Genomic DNA, 16,867 nt, shown 5'->3' on the forward strand with positions numbered 1-16,867 from the left:
ATTTTAAATCCATTTATAATATCTATACTGATATAAATTTAAATAGTATACTAGTAGAAATAGAACTAATTAAAACTAATTGACAATATAATAAAAGTTAACTAAAAAATGACTATAAATATAAGTAAAAAAGCAATATAAAGAAAGTATAGAGTAAAAAATAAAAACAAAAACGTATAAAATATAAAGTAAAAAAATAAATATAAAGCATAAATAAAAGAATAAATACTAAATAAAAAATACAACAGAAATATAAAATATAGACAATTATATATATAGATTTTAAAAAAATTATATTTACTTAGATATATAGCACCAATATAATCATTCATTGAATGGCTGTCACAACAACTGCACAGGGCCCATACTCGGGGGGTGTTTCGTCACTAATAAATGTGCCAGAACTAGACCAGACCTCGATGGACAGGGCATTCAGCCGATAGCCGCTGGACAATGTTTTGACAATAGCAGCTACCCGCGTAGCTTGTGAGCGGTCGCCGCACTCAAGCACCAAAAGCTTCGTACGAACCTGAAACGATAGCAAAATAATGTGATAGTAGAAAAGGTCCTCCTGTCTGTCAAGCCCTGGTCCGATAATAGAGGCTTTGGGCGGAGGAACCAATGCAAGCTTTGGTTCAAAAACCCGGACACTACGTGAGGTAGTACCGTTTCGAAATGATTCAGGAGATATATATGGCGGGTTTGAGATGAGCACGTCACATTCTGGCTCCATATCAGAGGGAAGCCCTTGGTAATTGCACAGCACTTCCCTTGCCGAAGGGAGTCCACTACTGTCATGGGGGAGAACGTTACCGCGCTGGAAAGAAACCTCATTTGCAGCACGATTAGAAAGCAGACCTTGTTGAACATTGTGTGCAAGGTTCTTGTTGGCTAGTGCAATAGCTACAGGGCTAAGATCAACCCCGAGTATTGAAAGCTGATCAATATGAGGGGCAAGGAGCGCATGCAAGAGTAGCGCTATGCAGCCACTACCTGTACAGAGATCAACTATACGGAAAGAACGTTGATGTTGACCAATTTCACGACGCCCATGCCTCTGAATGCTGTTCAAGATCAATTTGACAGCTTGTATAGTGAATGCCTCCGTTTCTGCTCTGCTCTGGAGGAAAATCAACGCATTAGATATACTGAGGTTTTGTTGGAAATATCATGAGAGCAAAAATAAGCAGTTGGGTGTACCTTGGAATCAGCACATCCTTTTCACACAGAATGTCGAGCTCGCCGAAGGGCTGATCGCCTAGGATATACTGTAGGGGCATTCCTTTCGATCGAGCATGGCACATTGATCTAAGGAGCCTTCTCCATCCCAAGGGGGCAAGCGTAGACCGCGCAACCTGTTTGGACGAAATCGAGCGACTAGCCCTCTCCTGGAGCCAGCGAAGTTCATTCTTTGCAGAGTCATGCGATCGACATTCTCGGAGTAATAACGGAAGGAGTGGATTCTGCTGGTAGGCCCTTAGGATGGTTAGGTTAGAAATACGTGGCATTGGCACATGATCTGGTGTTGAGGTCCGTAAAAGTCTTTGTTAGCAATGTTCTGTTCTTGGTGTGGGAAGGCAGTTAGGGAGCGGAAACCTTCGAATGGGGGAAAAGTGGGGAACGAATGAAGTATAGAAAGCCTGTAGTGCCCTGACTACAGCGCGGAGCTGTCACGATATATTAGGAGTAGATTAGGCATATATGCAATGTTCGATATATATATAGATATAGATATTCATCGAATACGTACAGGCGAATCGTCAACCCTACTGAGGAGAAAAAAGTGCCCACAAGATCACAAGATACGGTAGGGTTCAAAAAAAGGAAAGGGGAGAGCAGAAAAGAAAGAGAGCTAAGATCTAGGGTATCACCAGGTAGTATGCAGCCAGTGGGCTTTAACAAGCGGAAAAAAATATGTAAGAACACAAGATATCTGCTGGTGAAAAGTCATCTACATCAGAAAGCGAGCACGTAACCAATAGCCGCTGCACCAAAAACCAAGTGCTTTGGAACATCTGTTGGCCCGGCAGGTGCTGCAGCGCCGCCAGTACTTGTTGCTGAAGGCAGATCAGTAAAGATCCCACCAGTTGGGCCCCCGATCCTGGCTCCAGACCCATCGGCCACAACTGAAGTGACGGGATTTGAAACTTGGGTGGCTCCAGGGACAGAATCGTCGCCAGTTCCAATTTCCAAGATATTATCCTGAGTAGAGTTGAAATTGGTATTGGCGAGGGAGATTTCATTGTTGGATAGATCGTATACAACATATGCACTGCGTAGGAACGTATCCCCCAAGACAGCAGTGCTATCTCCGGCTGGTACAATGCCAAAAATGCATGCACGCGCGCCATTTCGAAATCGCAGATCACCTGCATTTAGAACGAGTTCATCAATCCCAACTGTAATAGTAGGAGACGAAAAGGTGTAGGTCACATTAATATTTTGCTGTGCCAGGCTACATGGCACATAGCCAACACCGCTGGATGACTCATAAGTGACACCCAGGTCATCATAGATGTCTTGCACAATGGAATTTGGAAGATAGGTTAGAGAACTTCCTGAGTCAAGTAGGACTGCGGCTGGGAGAGCATTAGAAGATGAATAATTATGCTGACTTGATGATGAGCTCAATGAGACACCAGTTAGTGCGATTATGAACTCAGAATAGATCCCATTGACCGTCTGAATTGGCAGAGTTTGCAGTTCCCCATGATACTTCTCCGTATTAACGCCTCCAAATAAAATCGAGCCAGTATCTGCTCCCAGGTCATTAAGCCAAAGGCTATAAGCATTTGACTGAATTAGACCGTTTTTGACCATGGCTTGAGGAAGATTTGCGTAGGCACTTTTACCGAACCGGCCAACCTGGACTTCGTTCGTTGTGTATCCTATTCCCAATACACCCTCTGGATAGAGGTATGTTAGTCAACAACACAAATTTGCTTTAATACTATAGAGAAGGATGGCATCGACCTACCGGCGGAGCTAGACGAGTAACCCACCCCAAACTGAAAGTCCTTGACGGTAGCACCTCCAATTTGGATAGTGTCAGTAACATAATCACCGGCAGCTCCAGTGCCGTCAGCATACGATATGTTGAAGTCCGAAGATGCATAGGCATATGACGAAGATGAAGTTGGGTCGTAAGACCCTGAGGCATTGCAGGGTTTATTTCTAGATGAGCAGAGCGTCGAATTCGCTGCATTACACCAAAGGTCACTGCTTCCTGTATCAAGAACTAACCGTAGGCTTTGCTTTGGTGTGCCCAGAGTTATGTTACAGAAATATAACGTTTCCTATGTCGCAGATTAGCGGCCATATACCGATTTAATGTTCTGGCCGACATACCTCATTATCAAGATTCTGTTCAACGGTCTTGTCGCGCTTCCGTCTCATCCGATCTCTAGCCACAGGGTCAACGGCATTATTTCGTTTGATACCCAACGAGACAACGGCCGGAAGCTCTCTTCGGTGGAGTGTCAGCGCTGTTGTTCCTTGCAAGCCAAGGAAAGCAGCGAGCAAAACAAGCCAGGACTTTTGCATCGTGCTATCTCCTTTATTCTTTTTTTTCTTATTTGAGTCCCATGAAAGAAGGCTCCAGGTCTTCTTGTCGCATAAATCTGGACTCACCAAGGCCGCTGAACTGGGAAACGAGCACACAGCTCTTCCGGCCCACTCACTATACCTTGAAAGACAATAATAGTCGATCTCACGTTGGGACAATGGGATCAAAAAGGATGAAAAGAAATTTGAAAAAAGAGAAGGTATAGACGGCCTAAAGGGAAGCTCTGATGTACAATTGCTGATAGGGACATGGCTGCGTTCTTGTATGGTAACGGAAAGCACTAATCTTTGGAACTGTTGTCGTACGCTGCATGCGGTCTGGTACTGTTGATTGCTCGACTATAGATCGTGCAGGACTCCACTCAGACCGCCTCGGCTAAGTCGGAGTGGGGGCTTGCGATCAATAATCCAATGGGACTATGCGAATGTGACGCTTGTAGTCGTCATCATCATCATCATCATTATTCATCATGTACTAGTGGTACTAATAATGCTAAGTTTCTACGTCTGGCTACAGTACCTTCTGTAAAGACGCTAGGCTACAATATCGAAAATTCTCTAACGGTACCTACGTAAACTGACTAGGCTTATATAATAGGTACTATTAGTTATTCTTAGGTATATGGCCTTCTCCTATCGTGTAACATGTTTCAGGCACAGGCTTAAGAGAAAGCCAGACGACTGATGTAGGGGTTTCTGGTACGAAGTACGGAGTACGGAGTACAGTTTGCGGCATTGCCGGGAAATCGGCTGGCTCGGGAGTCAGCCCAACTCTGTGTTATCGGAGGTCTCGGGACGTTCAGATAAACTTTACAACAAATCAGGCAACATACCACCCCCAAGATATTAACGAGCCAAGGTCTCTTTCTACTGGAATTCTGAAATCGAGATGTAATTTTTGTATTGTCATTCAACAAGTGCCACGCATGTTATTATGTTGCCTAACTTGGGCAACAAATACCTGGGGGCAGTTTTGACACAAAATGTACGTCAAGTGATAGTGAATCCACTATTACTATACATAGGGAGGCCACTCCGACTTTCACTTTTATATGGCCGAATTACTACCATGTAAGGTTAGGGATAGTCTGAAGAAATTATACTAGTAATACAGGATAGATACATGATATATACGTATACGCAAACGCTGGCTCTATCGCCTTGATCGGGACCATTCACTGCTCATAGGGGATAGCAAAGGCCATGTATAGTCATGGAAGCCCTGACGGGAAGGATGAATAGCCCTCACAGCCCCATGGCTTTTCTAATCTGTTTCATAGTCACATCGGCATTTGCACGTGCAGCCTGGGCCCCTTGCTCTGAGACAGTATCCAGATAACCAGAGTTGTCTTCTATGAGCGAATAGTATCGCTCTCTTATTCCTTGCAGGTGACCCGAGATTCGACTTGCCAGGTCTTCTTTCAGAGCCCGAAGGCTCGCCGATTTGTACTCCAAAGATAAGTCGTCGCAGGATCTTCCGTCGAGATGACTTAGAATTTCTATAAGGTTAGACACGCCCGGCCGATGAACAGGATCATAGGTTATGCTTGCGTCCGAGTCAGTTAGAGCGGCTCTAACTTTCCTATGAATATCATCAGGTGAATCAGTGAGGAGGATCCTCGACCGGCTGTCGGCATGCGACTTAGACATTTTCAAAGTGGGCTCTTTGAGAGACATAACTCGCTTCGCAGGTGCTGTATCAGTCAGCGCAGTTCTAAGGTTCATTCCTGGTTAGTGCGTAGGAGGCTTACAGATGAGTGCCTCTGGAGACGGGAATATATGGCCGTAGAGGTAGTTAAAACTATTAGCAGTATACCTAGAAAACTCAAGATGCTGTCTTTGATCCTCCCCAACAGGAACATGAGTAGCCCTAGCCCGTGTCAGTACAGCTTCACCTTTTGTAAGTAGCTACCGAACCTGTGTACTAAGATGTCCGCTGCCTGTAATACAGGGTAAGAAAATAAGCCAAGCCGTAGCTTAGACCTGGCAGCTGAATGCTCCAGGCTTGTGCTTTCTGGCAGTTGCAACTTGCTCTATACGTAGTCAACTTCAAGGTCCATATCCAAGATTTACATCTGTTTGCTTTCTAAGACAAATTGCGCCTCAAGTTTCAATGCTCACTATTGCTCACCTTCCATTGAGTCATCCGTGATAGGTATCCCATAGAAGCTACCGTACTCAGGATCCAATATAATTCAGTATGAGCAGGAACCTGGCCATAGTTAATGGGAGCGCTATGATGGGAGTGTAGAGCATTGAGTTCCAGTAGAGCATAACGGACGTACAGCCGACTGGTAAAAAATGGTTGAGCGATCGGGATTCAAGCCTACAGCGAGCAGTGTTGCAAACGCCTCCCTCCGCCACTTCTTCAACTGACAACTATCTTGTGGTACAGTTAAGGCATGCAAGTCGACGATGGAGTAAAACAATCTCGACCCCTCGGGAGCATTATCTTGTAGCCTGACCCATTCACGCAAAGCGCCCAGATAATTCCCCAAGTGCGGCACACCAGTTGGTTGGATCCCAGAGAATATAGTCTGACTAGATGATATTGGTGATGGCTGCGCTGTAACTGAGCTACCCCATCTTCGGAGATAACCTTTCATATTGAACTTAATATCCCTCGACTGCAAGAGGGCATTTGTTGCTCTATGAGCGCTTGGGCTATATGATGCATAGCGGCTGACATGCATGTCCAGTGGCTACCTTGGAGAATCGAGAAAAAAAGTGAATGCATTGGTGCGCATTTGTCCCAAGTTCCCTTACAACAGCCGTTCAATGTATGTGTTTGACACGTGACTCGCTACTTTCTGTGTTGCTTTCAGTGAGACAAGTTGCCATTACCACATGATATGAATCCTATGTTTATATTATTCGAAGCAACAACTGTGATCCAAGCAAGCCTATCGTGTAAAATGATACAACCAACATGTGCTGAGAAGTCTTGTGCTAAACCTATCTGACTAATACTTAAGGGTAAAAATAGAAATACAAAGATTGACGTGAGAAGCACTCAAATGGCAAAATATACAGGGAATTATTGGCTTAATTCCAGCCTTCGCGGACGCTACTTAGCGGACTTCTGTGTTTAGGAAGTCGCATGTCACGCAGATGATCAGGTATTGAACTCTGCGTCCCTTCACCACCCCGTTGACCGAAGTGTGATAGATGAGGCTCAAGGGACCGTTCAACCTCAGGGACTGCGTTATCTATATTCTTGAACACGTCTGTAGACATGGGTTAGTTACTAATCTCTAGGGCGCTATAGAGTAAGAGATAAAAATGGAGTAGAAGGATTCTAGCGTACCAAGGCTCTCGTGTTCCCAAACATTGGCTTTCATGCCTACTCCATAGAAAGCATGCTTTCGTAAGAATGCCAGCCACGTCTGTACAGCCTGAGGGTTGCCATCCTTGATCTGGATCAGTCGGCGAAGAGTAATCCGCTCGAAATTTTCCTGGCTTTTCTTGTGCACGAAATTGCTTCGAGGGAATGTCCAACGTTCAACGATGCGTGGTAGAGGCACAGGCCCAGAGACAGGAAGCTTTAAGTAGTAGGCGGCACGCACAGCGAAATCAGCGAAGAACTCCACATTTCGAACGCTATACGATCGAAGTTGAAGATCGCAAACCGGTAATCCGTATTCGGCTTTCCTTCGGAGAGGCCGCAAATACACCGCTTGCACGCTTCGTGGCAGCCGGGATTTAGAGTTGATACCGTCCAGACGCTCGGCCCTATTGCAAGGGTAAGCGCACGTCTTTCCTAGTGATTAATCCTTGAGAATGGATTGTAATGACTGACCAATTTTTTGTATATGATGTAGGCTGTTGCTCCCGTTTCGTTGAGCTAGAGATATTCGAAAAATCAGCCAGAGATTGCGTCAAATACTATACAGGAGCAACTTACAGCGGTGATATTTCCGCTACGCTCTGGGGTATGTTGGAACTTGATTTATCAATAACATCTGGGCTACTTGGCAAAGTGATGCTGCGAGCGGGCACTGCGAACTAAGTCGAATTATTAGCATTGTCACTCGGGATGTACTAGGTGAAGCAAGTAATACCAGCGATTGCTTGCCAGTCCTTGCCAACAGACGAGGGTTGAAGAGCGATGACATTTTAGTACATCGAGCAAGAAGTAGAAGTAGGAAGTCTGATTTTAATTAGCTTGAAGTGTTAGGAAAGATGATGCTATAATAGTGTCTTGTGGCTTGCCCTTCCATCTGATTTTTGAGATTTCAGGCTACCATCATGATTCGCTTGACTGCTTACCGCCTTTCTTCGTACTCTTACGGAGTACTACTTCTAATACTACTACTAGTACTAGCACCAAGTACTACGTACTAGTCCCTGAACCTGATGCCTAAGGCAATATATGCATTTGAAGGGTAAAGATGGGAATTGGGATGTAAAAGATAATTGTAGAAGTGTGGGAGGAACGGAGTAAGAATCAGTACAGAGAAAGGAGGAAGATTATGCGTACTCCGTCACAACACTTACGCATGATTGGTACACCACCACTTCTTGGCACCGGTCACCCATTTTTCTATTCCATACCTAGCTCCAAGATAGATTTAACAGAGTGAAGATTCTGGACTTGCTGTGTATTTGACCAATGATGAATTGCCCATCGGAAGACTTGTGCTCGTCTGAACGAGTCCACGAAGCGTTTTCTTTTTTAAGGAAGAATTTACCAGTCTCCCTACAAAATCCTAAAGTTGCAATTGTGTGCGGCTCTGGTTTGGGAGGCCTGGCAAATACTATTCGTGATGAGCCACGGGCAGAGTTTGATTATTCTTCTATCCCACATTTCCCGCGTCTAACAGGTGAGCAACGAGCCTGCTCTACATTGAGTTCCACATACTCATTCACCAGATAGTTCCTGGACATGCAGGAAAACTTATCTTCGGCCTTCTGGATGACCAGTTACCTGTTGTTTTGATGGTTGGGCGTGCCCAGTAAGTTTCCTGGACTAGTGCATGAGAAAAGCTGGCCAACGTACAAATGCGTCCTTCAAAGTTACTACGAGGGTCATTCCATCTACCAAGTGACATTCCCTGTTCGAGTTTTCAAATTGCTAGGGGTTGATACCATAGTGTGTAAGTTTGAATTCATTCAGTATATGCAACTTCGCTAACAACCGTATCTAACAGTAACTAATGCTGCGGGAGGTTTGAATTCAGAGTACGCGGTTGGCGACATCGTGTTACTCAATGATGTGGGTTTGTTCCTTTCGCTAGTTCCCAACCCCCCAAATATCATTAACATAGGTAATTAGCATATATTCCTGGCCGGTTTGGCAGGCACTCATCCACTCCGAGGACCGAACGCCGAAGAGTTCGGTCCTCGTTTCCCCCCTCTGTCCGATGCTTACGACCTCGAACTTAGACGTCACGTGCATACAGCTTGGGGTGAGGTGATGCATGCAGAAAACCAACGAAGGCTGCATGAGGGCGTGTATGCTTATGTTGGAGGGCCCAGGTAAGTACTCAGGTTGTACCCCATTGCAAGGCATCGTATTCTAAAACAGGCCAGTTACGAGACCAGGGCCGAATGCCGCATGCTTCACAAACTCGGTGCAGATGTGGTTGGCATGTCAACTGTACCGGAAATTGTTGTCGCCAGACACTGTGGTATTAGAGTCTTAGCACTTAGTTTGGTAACAAACTGTGCCGTTCTCTCGCCTGTTCCTCGTGGAGACGATCGTCTTTTACAAGGAAAGGGTGTTGAAGAGCTAGATGCTATTTTGCAGGAGGGCAAGGCAAACCATGAGGAAGTGCTCGAGGCTGGTCGTTCAGCAGCCATTGATATGCAGGTTCGCGCCCAGATGATACCCCTTATCATGCTTGAAACTAACGCCTACCAGATGGTTGTAGTGCGAGCTATATTGGGTGCGTTCAGAAGCGATTAGTATGTGCAATTGCACTTTGGGTGGCTCGAAGTAAGACAAGGGGCAAATGCTCGGATTCGCCGAGTTTATTGCGAACCGTTCATTTGGCCATGCCTAAAAGCATGCCAGGACTGGTTCAAGAGTCTCACAATATAACGGCCTCCAGAACTATCCCTGTAGGAGTAGCATCGGTCTTATCACTTGCCTTTTGCTCTTCTCTTGGCTTGCAGATGTTTGTAAAAGGATTTCTTGCCACTCTGCTTGCTGGTTTGTATTTCTCTGTATTTAGACTCAAATCGCCTGTTGTGCCGCTCTTGGTCTAGGACTTCTTCCACGAAAGTTTTCTTGCGGTCTTTCTTGGCAATACGACTACTGAAGAACTCGGTTCGACCTTCAATGATAGTTCCCACTTGAGAGTATTTAGGCGGCTGTGCTTTACCGTTTTCCTTCTTGTAATGTCTCTTGGGATCCAGTACCGACCGCATTCTGAGCAATTGTAAATCCCTTTTCAATTCTGGTGTCAAATCTGTCTGAGGAAGGTCGAACCAATTGTTGCCAGCCGTAGGTTTATCCTATACAACCATATTGTTAGCTCTCAATCCAGCTTGGGTAATTTATAATGACGGTTGTTTGGCAAAGGTGCTCAGAGTAACTATGAAAATTTGGCTCTCATTGGCACAGCGCAGCCCAGTACGGGCTGTTGAAGCTGTATCAAGTGCTTATGCGAAGGGATAATTTTCCTCATGGCAATAACGGCAATAGGCAGTAATGAGAACGGGATGCGTTTTACCTTCTTCACCTCCGGTTGCTTGGGCTCCTTGTAGCCAAGACCATTCTTTGCATCCTGCACGTTCGTTAGGACGCGTGTGTTACCGATTGTCGCAATATCCCCCTTCTGCAGGACGTAAGGCTGCAGGGAACAATCAGAGGACAACTTAGGAATGCTTTTCTTATACATTAGCCGTGATTCTGGAAGACATGCATGGTTGCTTGTAAGGTATCTTAGGAAATATTCTAGTAAGCTTTACATACCTCAACAAAGTGTGCTGGGGCTGATCACCAGATGCCTCTCTGGTATCAGGGATGTTAGTGGAGTTCACATCTTGAGCACGTAATCGGCCTTCCGCCTCGAAAAGTAGCTGCTCGATATCATGATCTGTGATATCGACTTCTTGAAGACCGTTGATGGCCCCAGCTTCACCACATGTTGTTTGAGCCATGTCCTCCAGTCCTGGAAGGAATATGGTGAAATACAAACGAGATGTTGTGTGGGCTTTGAAGGGGGAAGGAATAAAATAGGGAAAGAAAAGAAGAAAATTGGAATTTTCAGCTGGTATTTATATAGGCGGACTAGTCTGTTCTTGTCTGCAAATTTTCTTGTGTGGGGCTGCTTTGGTGGAAAACCAAACTAGCACTAACTAGGTAAGTTCCCTTAGTTACCTAGTACTTGATGGTCTTAAGAAAATGATGCAAGGCACCATGAGTATAGAATAAATGTCCCAGAATATCCACTTTTACGATATCTTTTAGCATTTGACAATATAACCAGTAAGGGACAACGGCGAAAAGGTCATTTCTCTACTTGTTTCAGGAGGATACCTAGATCCGTGTCCAATCATCTCCAGTTTTCCTAATCTGCAGGGTATAGGAGCAGACCTCATTATCAGCCTTCCATGTCTCTCTCATGCTAGGCGCTCTTTGTGTCACTTGGAGCTTATCTCAGAAGAGAGTTATCCCGTATCTTTCTTTATTAGTTTCTTTTCTTCATTTAACTTCTCTCCGTCTGTCTCCTTGCAGGTGTATGGATTCAGTCTTTGTTTATCCTTATATATCGTGTGTAAAGGCAAAAGTGGAGGATTGCAGCCAACGTTTTGTGGTAGTTTGACCAAGGCTATAGATATCCGTGTTACACGAGTTCTAGCGCCAAAGATATGCATTTACTCTTGATATATCACGGAGTACTTCATATATACAAATAAGTTGCGCCATATCTTCACCCGATAGACAGTACTGTGTATACCCAGTACAGTAGGTAGAGCCATAATACAATACAAAAACAATGTGCACGATTGACTTGTTAATCCTCAATAATTTGGGGCGAGTCGTTAGAATAGGTGTTAAACTGTATCACTGCCGATATAACAAAACTATACACAGGGTAATGATATAAATTAGCAATCTTTTTACCCATTTGCCTTTTCCCTTCCTACTTGCTGTTTTTCATGTTATTGTTGGTGGTCGTGGTGGCGGATTCCCCGCGTTGAGGTACTTTGCAAAACGTCACGCTTAGCGGGCGCTTGCCTACGCGCTACTGCTGCTCAGGCGACCCGTTGGACAGTACCGCGCGCAACCTCATCTTCTCGTAGCAACAGGACCACGCAGCAGCCTCCTTTTCTAATTTATTAGATTACTCCTCTCCTACTACATAGCCTCTGGCAACCGTGGAATAAATACTTTAGTTGGTTAAAACCCTGCAGCTCATCTCAAGATCCATTTATTCATCGTCATAGCTGTTGGCTCAACAATCCACAAAAACAGACCTCCCACCATATCCGATACCAGCCTAGTCCAAAATATATCATCAGTCCATGCTTGTGGCCGACCAACCGTTCTATACAAGAGTCTATAGCTATGGAACAATCCAACCAAAGTGCTAGCCAGCAGCAGGGCAGACAGCAACCTGTGTATGATACTAGAAACGGTGGACACTATGGTAATCATCCCTCAAAACCTACGGGTCTCTTCTTTTTAAAGAACACTTCTCTCTACTTGATTCTAAGAGGCACCTCAGCAAACACCACGCTAATTTGGATGTTCAGGTGCTAGCGCAGCGGTATGTCCTACCAACAAGGATTGTAGATGCACTCATCAAGTCTGTAGTTGCCTGACTCGTCATGTATTAGCTTTCCGCACAGGGATATGCGCCTGTAGCTGAGCTTTATACAGGTACTTGGGCGAATGTGGGTATTGTTTCATTCAAGTAGATGCTTCCAGAAAAGAGTACTAATGTGGACCAGGTCAATCAAGGCTTGCAAGGCACGGCTCGTGATATTCTGACAACGTATTGGCAACATATCATCAACCACCTCGAATCAGACAACCATGATTATAAAATCCACCAATTGCCATTGGCGCGTATCAAGAAGGTCATGAAAGCTGATCCAGAGGTGAAAATGATTTCAGCCGAGGCACCAATCCTCTTTGCTAAAGGTTGTGATATATTCATTACTGAGCTGACTATGCGAGCTTGGATTCATGCCGAAGACAACAAGCGGCGCACTCTGCAGAGATCAGATATTGCTGCAGCCCTCTCGAAATCCGACATGTTCGATTTTCTCATTGACATAGTTCCCCGTGAGGAGGCCACGTCGCACGCAAAGCGATCTAGTCAGGCAGCAGGTGCACCTTCGGGGGCCTCTGGGCCTACAGGCGCTGGAGGACAACTTCCGCCATCTCAACACGGGGTACAGCACCCCTCACATCACATGGCACCCCCCGACTACAGTTTGGGCCAGCATGGTCTTCAAGACCAAGAATATCGTCAACCAGCTATGTATGCGGGACCTGTGCAATCGGATCCGACGGCAGCATATGGCCAGCCGCAGTCTCAGATGTTTGAAGGAATGTATGCCGCTTACCCGCACTTACCGCCTCAGCAGGTATGTCGCAGACCTTCTCAGTTTCATACTTCTGTGGGATAGTTTAACGCAGAATTATCCTTGACGAATCCTGTCCGGCTAATCATAATTTCCTACTTGAAAGTGATCGAGGTGCGCGTTACAAGCGTACATTACCCATTTGGTTTTTGTAGTTCCTTATTTTGCGAGACTCGGGCTTTGATCTTCATAATGGAGTTATTTTTCGTGACAGGCTGGTGATGTCTATTTGTCTAAATGGTTGAAAGATATGGTAACGTGATTATTTGGTGTAGTCAGACTCCAAATACACCATAAATCATCTCATTCCAATACGCGTTGAGAAATGAGGTATATGTTTACATTTATTCTATCATACATCCCGCGCCTGCTTTTATAAGGAGTCTACCCAAGCCCAGTTATGGGCCTATCTAGGATTTCTTTCCGAATCTCGAAGAAAGTGTTGTGAATTTGTCAGTCTTCACGGGACTTTGAATAGAGCGAACCAACCTTGGATAGGTTAGTATGTCTGGCTATTATGGGGTTTGTGAAAACATACTTTTCCAGTAGGACTGGGCCGTTTATGGCGTCCACGCGGCCATACTTCTTATTCCGAGTAGAAATATCATAGAACTCATCAGTATTATCCGCCTGCATCAACTGCACAGTTTGCTGGAGCTCATCGAGGTTTTCCCGGAGGATAGGTACACCAAGACTATCAACAAAGTGATAGAGGTATTCAACATCCTTTGCAAGAGCCATGACACCATTCGGGTTGATCTTCTTTACATCTGCGGCAAGAGGAAGCGCCTAAGACGAAAGGTCAGCAGAGTCTAAGAAAAATAATACAGGCTTTCTAAAGTGCGTACAATAATCATATTTGCTGCATGGCTAAGAGCATCGAAGTAAATAAGCTCCTTGATCTCGGTGGGGAGCCCGAGCAATGTCGAATTCATTATATTGGATAAGAACCGGGTTAGAGTCTGCATGTAGTTGCTCGGTTCTGTAGGCGGAACAGGAGCCATCCAGTCATATTCTGCGGTTTCAATGAGGTCGTCAATCTTAGAGTTGACCACCTCAAAAATACGTTTCTCTGCCGCCTTTTTATTGTTCCTGAACTTTTCGGTGGCTTTGAGGGTGATGGGACCACCCATGGAATTGTGAGACCTCGCTGCTGCAAGGAGATTTTCGAGCTCATGACAAGCGAGTTCAAAATGCTCCAGATTAATGAGTATCTGAACGATCTGCCCCAAATACTGAGAAGCAAGGCGTTCAACCAATGTATCACAAACTTTGCTTGAAAGAAGTTCATCGAGTGCCTAGCCATGTTTGGTGAGCATCCTTTGCGGCATTTACTTATGTTAGACTTACATCTTTGAGGGATTCGTCGATAACACTTGAGTGGGAGAAATCGTCGTTGGCAAAGAAGTAGAACTGATTCAGAAAATTCCGAATGTCAATGCAACATAAGGGATACATCTGAGAAAATGGCAAGACACATGGAAAACTGGAATAACAAGTTAGTGTCGATGAGCCAAAATAAGTGAGGACTAGGTATATAAACGTACGTTTGTTCTTCCTGTGGCTTCTCAGGCGTGTACCAGCTAACATTGAGTACTTTGTCAAACTCCTCCAGCGTCTGGATGGGCATAGGCATATAATCATCTGTGGATACAATCTTTGATGACTTGAGTACAGCGACAAGTAGTATTAAGGTGAAACAGAAATACCTCTTGAAAGTCGTCACTGAACCTCTTCTTGAGCAATTCAGCGTACTTCTTGAAGAGAGTGAGCAAGAAGTTGTCAAAGACACCAACAGGGAAACCCCAACTCTACATTTAATCATGTTAGTGTCGTCAGTTAGTGGGGTGAATGACCCAGATGGGAAACAGACATTCATTGTTTGCATGAACAGTGCAATCAGATTCTTAATTTTCAGCAAATTCTCGGCATTATCGACTTCGGGAAGAGCCTTCAATATCAGGTTCACAGCTGTTTGACACATAGAATCCCAGAGTTCATCTACCTATTAAGAATTAGTTACGTTTCTTGTCTCAGAAGACATGTACAAGAGATAATGCTCACATCGACTGGAGATCGTAATTCTGGCACTCTCTTCATTGTAGATCGTTCAACAATCGCAAACCCTGCCATCTCTTCAAGAAGGTTATGTAGACTTGCGCCATCCTCGTCAACGAGAGTTATTGATGCAGGTATCAATAGCTCCTTTTGTCGACGACGTGTATTGGCATACTCAATCCTGAACTTATCCATATGTCCAAGAGATTGGTGAATGTGTAAGCATTCAAACAGCGGCGTGAAGTCGACTTGTAGTTCCTCGTTCTGCAGGAGGTCATATTCCTCATGTTCATCAGAAACAAGCTCAATGGCGGAATTTAATTTAAAATGACCCAGATATGGCGTCCTGTCAGCCCTCTCCTTCAGCCTCGTTTTACGGAGATCTGTATGATACAAGGCAATTTCCCCAAGATATTGCGACATCTCGCGGATTCTGTATAGCCAAGTGTTTAAATCAGACATCACTGCCTCAGCTATGGCCTTTTGAGTTGCTGGCACTGAGCGCTGAATGATGTCTGCGATTTTGTACTTGGTCACGCCCCTGAGGTGAACATTTTGGAGCTCATCAAGGGTTCGAAGGGCTGCATAATGGTTTTTCCTCGCTAACAAATCATGAATTTGGTTCGCGAGGCGGAGAACCTCCAAGCAATCTTGAATAGCACGGGAGGTTTCATCAATATTTTGACGGTGGCTCCGTGATTCAACTAGAGCTTTCTTCTGTTCAGCTAGCTTTTCAGTACTAGCTTGAATGGATTGATTTAAGTCCAAGATTTCGGCTGTTAGGCTCACAGTACCTTCCCTGATACGGAGGAGTTGATTGACTGATGTGACGAATTCTTGGTGATTGGTGTTACAGATGGTTTCTATTTCAGCTTCCTTATCGCTAGCAAACCTAGACAAGGACTGTAGTAACTGTGGAGTTCGATTGCCCACGCTATATTCCTTTATTGAAGGAATCAACTGGTCGAGATAATCCGTATCTGAAGGTGATATGATAATCTGATAAGTCCAGACGAATTAGAGTGGCCACCAACTTTCATTTTCAGAATCTGACCTGATTTAGAACATATGCGGATTCATTGCGAGAAGAAACCATAGAAGGCATGGCGATAGCTTAATTTAGGCGTCAAATATTTTGAGCATTTGCAAGAAGTGGGGTGCAGAGAAGTGAACAGGATGAAGGACAGCAGTATAGAGATAACCCAACTGATTTGCTGTTTGTACCTTGGTACTCTCGTCCGTAGTGTACTATACCTATTAGGATAAGGCATGTGGATAACTAGCTTGTGCACGGAGTAGTCTTACCTCAGCTACAATCTAACCTTACTGTCTAGGGTATAGTGTCATTAACATGGTTAGTTCTAAGTGCTGTTTACCTCAGCGAACTCAGGGGGTTCTGCTGCATCTATGATGGGGTCCCAGTTCCGAGGGGGTCAGGATTTAGTGGCTGGGGGGTCAGGGTGGGGCGGAAAAGGCAGCTTGGGGTCAGAGAATATTCTGCCGCTTTACATGATTTTTATTAATTTCTAACTCCCTTTCAGGTCCTATCAAAGCCGGAGGGGGAGGGGGGGGGGGTTGTCAACAGAGTTACTGGCTAAAATCTAATTCATCTTAAGGTACCTACTAAAAAGTCTCGAATTTTTAAAAGGTTATAATTTCTTTACTATTAAGAAACAAGTCTAGTTATAACTAGGGGTAACGT

General features: G+C 44.8%; 8 protein-coding genes across 8 annotated transcripts; 2 read left to right on the forward strand and 6 right to left on the reverse strand.

The window, feature by feature from the left end:
• Positions 1-80: 80 nt before the first annotated feature.
• Positions 81-1,619, reverse strand: BDV38DRAFT_37569 (N5-glutamine methyltransferase family protein). The gene is made up of 3 exons (XM_032063253.1): positions 1,597-1,619; positions 1,201-1,519; positions 81-1,115 (listed from the first exon to the last, which is right to left on the reverse strand). Exons 2-3 carry the CDS (start codon positions 1,506-1,508, stop codon positions 329-331), a joined length of 1,095 nt encoding a protein of 364 aa, XP_031907020.1. The 5' UTR covers positions 1,509-1,519; positions 1,597-1,619; the 3' UTR covers positions 81-328.
• A 337-nt stretch (positions 1,620-1,956) lies between these two features.
• On the reverse strand, positions 1,957-3,543 carry BDV38DRAFT_276341 (pepsin-like aspartic protease; the record flags this gene model as incomplete). Its single annotated transcript, XM_032058201.1, has 3 exons — positions 1,957-2,906; positions 2,978-3,296; positions 3,349-3,543. The coding sequence occupies 3 exons, from the start codon at positions 3,541-3,543 to the stop codon at positions 1,957-1,959; spliced, it is 1,464 nt and encodes a 487-aa protein (XP_031907021.1).
• Positions 3,544-4,106: 563 nt separating this feature from the next.
• Positions 4,107-6,478, reverse strand: BDV38DRAFT_265666 (tryptophan--tRNA ligase MSW1). The gene is made up of 5 exons (XM_032056382.1): positions 5,850-6,478; positions 5,696-5,776; positions 5,482-5,597; positions 5,316-5,434; positions 4,107-5,258 (listed from the first exon to the last, which is right to left on the reverse strand). Exons 1-5 carry the CDS (start codon positions 6,255-6,257, stop codon positions 4,810-4,812), a joined length of 1,173 nt encoding a protein of 390 aa, XP_031907022.1. The 5' UTR covers positions 6,258-6,478; the 3' UTR covers positions 4,107-4,809.
• On the reverse strand, positions 6,309-7,987 carry BDV38DRAFT_37363 (mitochondrial 37S ribosomal protein uS10m). Its single transcript, XM_032063251.1, has 6 exons — positions 7,834-7,987; positions 7,626-7,714; positions 7,469-7,569; positions 7,364-7,408; positions 6,872-7,296; positions 6,309-6,791 (listed from the first exon to the last, which is right to left on the reverse strand). Exons 2-6 carry the CDS (start codon positions 7,677-7,679, stop codon positions 6,610-6,612), a joined length of 807 nt encoding a protein of 268 aa, XP_031907023.1. The 5' UTR covers positions 7,680-7,714; positions 7,834-7,987; the 3' UTR covers positions 6,309-6,609.
• Positions 7,988-8,179: 192 nt separating this feature from the next.
• Positions 8,180-9,472, forward strand: BDV38DRAFT_289135 (purine-nucleoside phosphorylase; the record flags this gene model as incomplete). Its single annotated transcript, XM_032061187.1, has 7 exons — positions 8,180-8,387; positions 8,441-8,519; positions 8,581-8,660; positions 8,715-8,779; positions 8,840-9,042; positions 9,097-9,376; positions 9,428-9,472. 7 exons carry the CDS (start codon positions 8,180-8,182, stop codon positions 9,470-9,472), a joined length of 960 nt encoding a protein of 319 aa, XP_031907024.1.
• A 61-nt stretch (positions 9,473-9,533) lies between these two features.
• Positions 9,534-10,671, reverse strand: BDV38DRAFT_290912 (Fcf2 domain-containing protein; the record flags this gene model as incomplete). The annotated part of the gene is made up of 3 exons (XM_032061598.1): positions 9,534-10,023; positions 10,242-10,395; positions 10,484-10,671. The coding sequence occupies 3 exons, from the start codon at positions 10,669-10,671 to the stop codon at positions 9,649-9,651; spliced, it is 717 nt and encodes a 238-aa protein (XP_031907025.1). The 3' UTR covers positions 9,534-9,648.
• Positions 10,672-12,082: 1,411 nt separating this feature from the next.
• On the forward strand, positions 12,083-13,152 carry hapE (CCAAT-binding factor complex subunit HapE; the record flags this gene model as incomplete). Its single annotated transcript, XM_032061188.1, has 4 exons — positions 12,083-12,164; positions 12,271-12,284; positions 12,355-12,411; positions 12,469-13,152. The coding sequence occupies 4 exons, from the start codon at positions 12,083-12,085 to the stop codon at positions 13,150-13,152; spliced, it is 837 nt and encodes a 278-aa protein (XP_031907026.1).
• Positions 13,153-13,517: 365 nt separating this feature from the next.
• Positions 13,518-16,270, reverse strand: BDV38DRAFT_289138 (Rab GTPase-binding exocyst subunit SEC15; the record flags this gene model as incomplete). The annotated part of the gene is made up of 9 exons (XM_032061189.1): positions 13,518-13,596; positions 13,646-13,896; positions 13,956-14,405; positions 14,458-14,593; positions 14,655-14,764; positions 14,817-14,918; positions 14,981-15,112; positions 15,172-16,164; positions 16,220-16,270. 9 exons carry the CDS (start codon positions 16,268-16,270, stop codon positions 13,518-13,520), a joined length of 2,304 nt encoding a protein of 767 aa, XP_031907027.1.
• Between the last annotated feature and the right edge of the window lie 597 nt (positions 16,271-16,867).

The sequence above is a fragment of the Aspergillus pseudotamarii genome (genome assembly GCF_009193445.1).
Source record: "Aspergillus pseudotamarii strain CBS 117625 unplaced genomic scaffold BDV38scaffold_133, whole genome shotgun sequence".
NCBI classification, from domain to species: Eukaryota; Fungi; Ascomycota; class Eurotiomycetes; order Eurotiales; family Aspergillaceae; genus Aspergillus; species Aspergillus pseudotamarii.

What these genes read in the sequence shown, in the direction of transcription:
- BDV38DRAFT_37569 (XM_032063253.1), bottom strand. Translation starts at nt 1,508, where the DNA reads ATGCCACGTATTTCTAACCTAACCATCCTAAGGGCCTACCAGCAGAAT. An exon ending in AAGGATGTGCTGATTCCAAG is followed by an intron (nt 1,116 to 1,200) that starts GTACACCCAACT and finishes CCTCCAGAGCAG; the next exon opens with AGCAGAAACGGAGGCATTCA.
- BDV38DRAFT_37363 (XM_032063251.1), bottom strand. Translation starts at nt 7,679, where the DNA reads ATGTCATCGCTCTTCAACCCTCGTCTGTTGGCAAGGACTGGCAAGCAA. An exon ending in GTAGCGGAAATATCACCGCT is followed by an intron (nt 7,409 to 7,468) that starts GTAAGTTGCTCC and finishes GAATATCTCTAG; the next exon opens with CTCAACGAAACGGGAGCAAC. An exon ending in ACATCATATACAAAAAATTG is followed by an intron (nt 7,297 to 7,363) that starts GTCAGTCATTAC and finishes CCCTTGCAATAG; the next exon opens with GGCCGAGCGTCTGGACGGTA.
- BDV38DRAFT_265666 (XM_032056382.1), bottom strand. Translation starts at nt 6,257, where the DNA reads ATGCATGTCAGCCGCTATGCATCATATAGCCCAAGCGCTCATAGAGCA. An exon ending in CCATTTTTTACCAGTCGGCT is followed by an intron (nt 5,777 to 5,849) that starts GTACGTCCGTTA and finishes AACTATGGCCAG; the next exon opens with GTTCCTGCTCATACTGAATT. An exon ending in GCGGACATCTTAGTACACAG is followed by an intron (nt 5,435 to 5,481) that starts GTTCGGTAGCTA and finishes GACACGGGCTAG; the next exon opens with GGCTACTCATGTTCCTGTTG.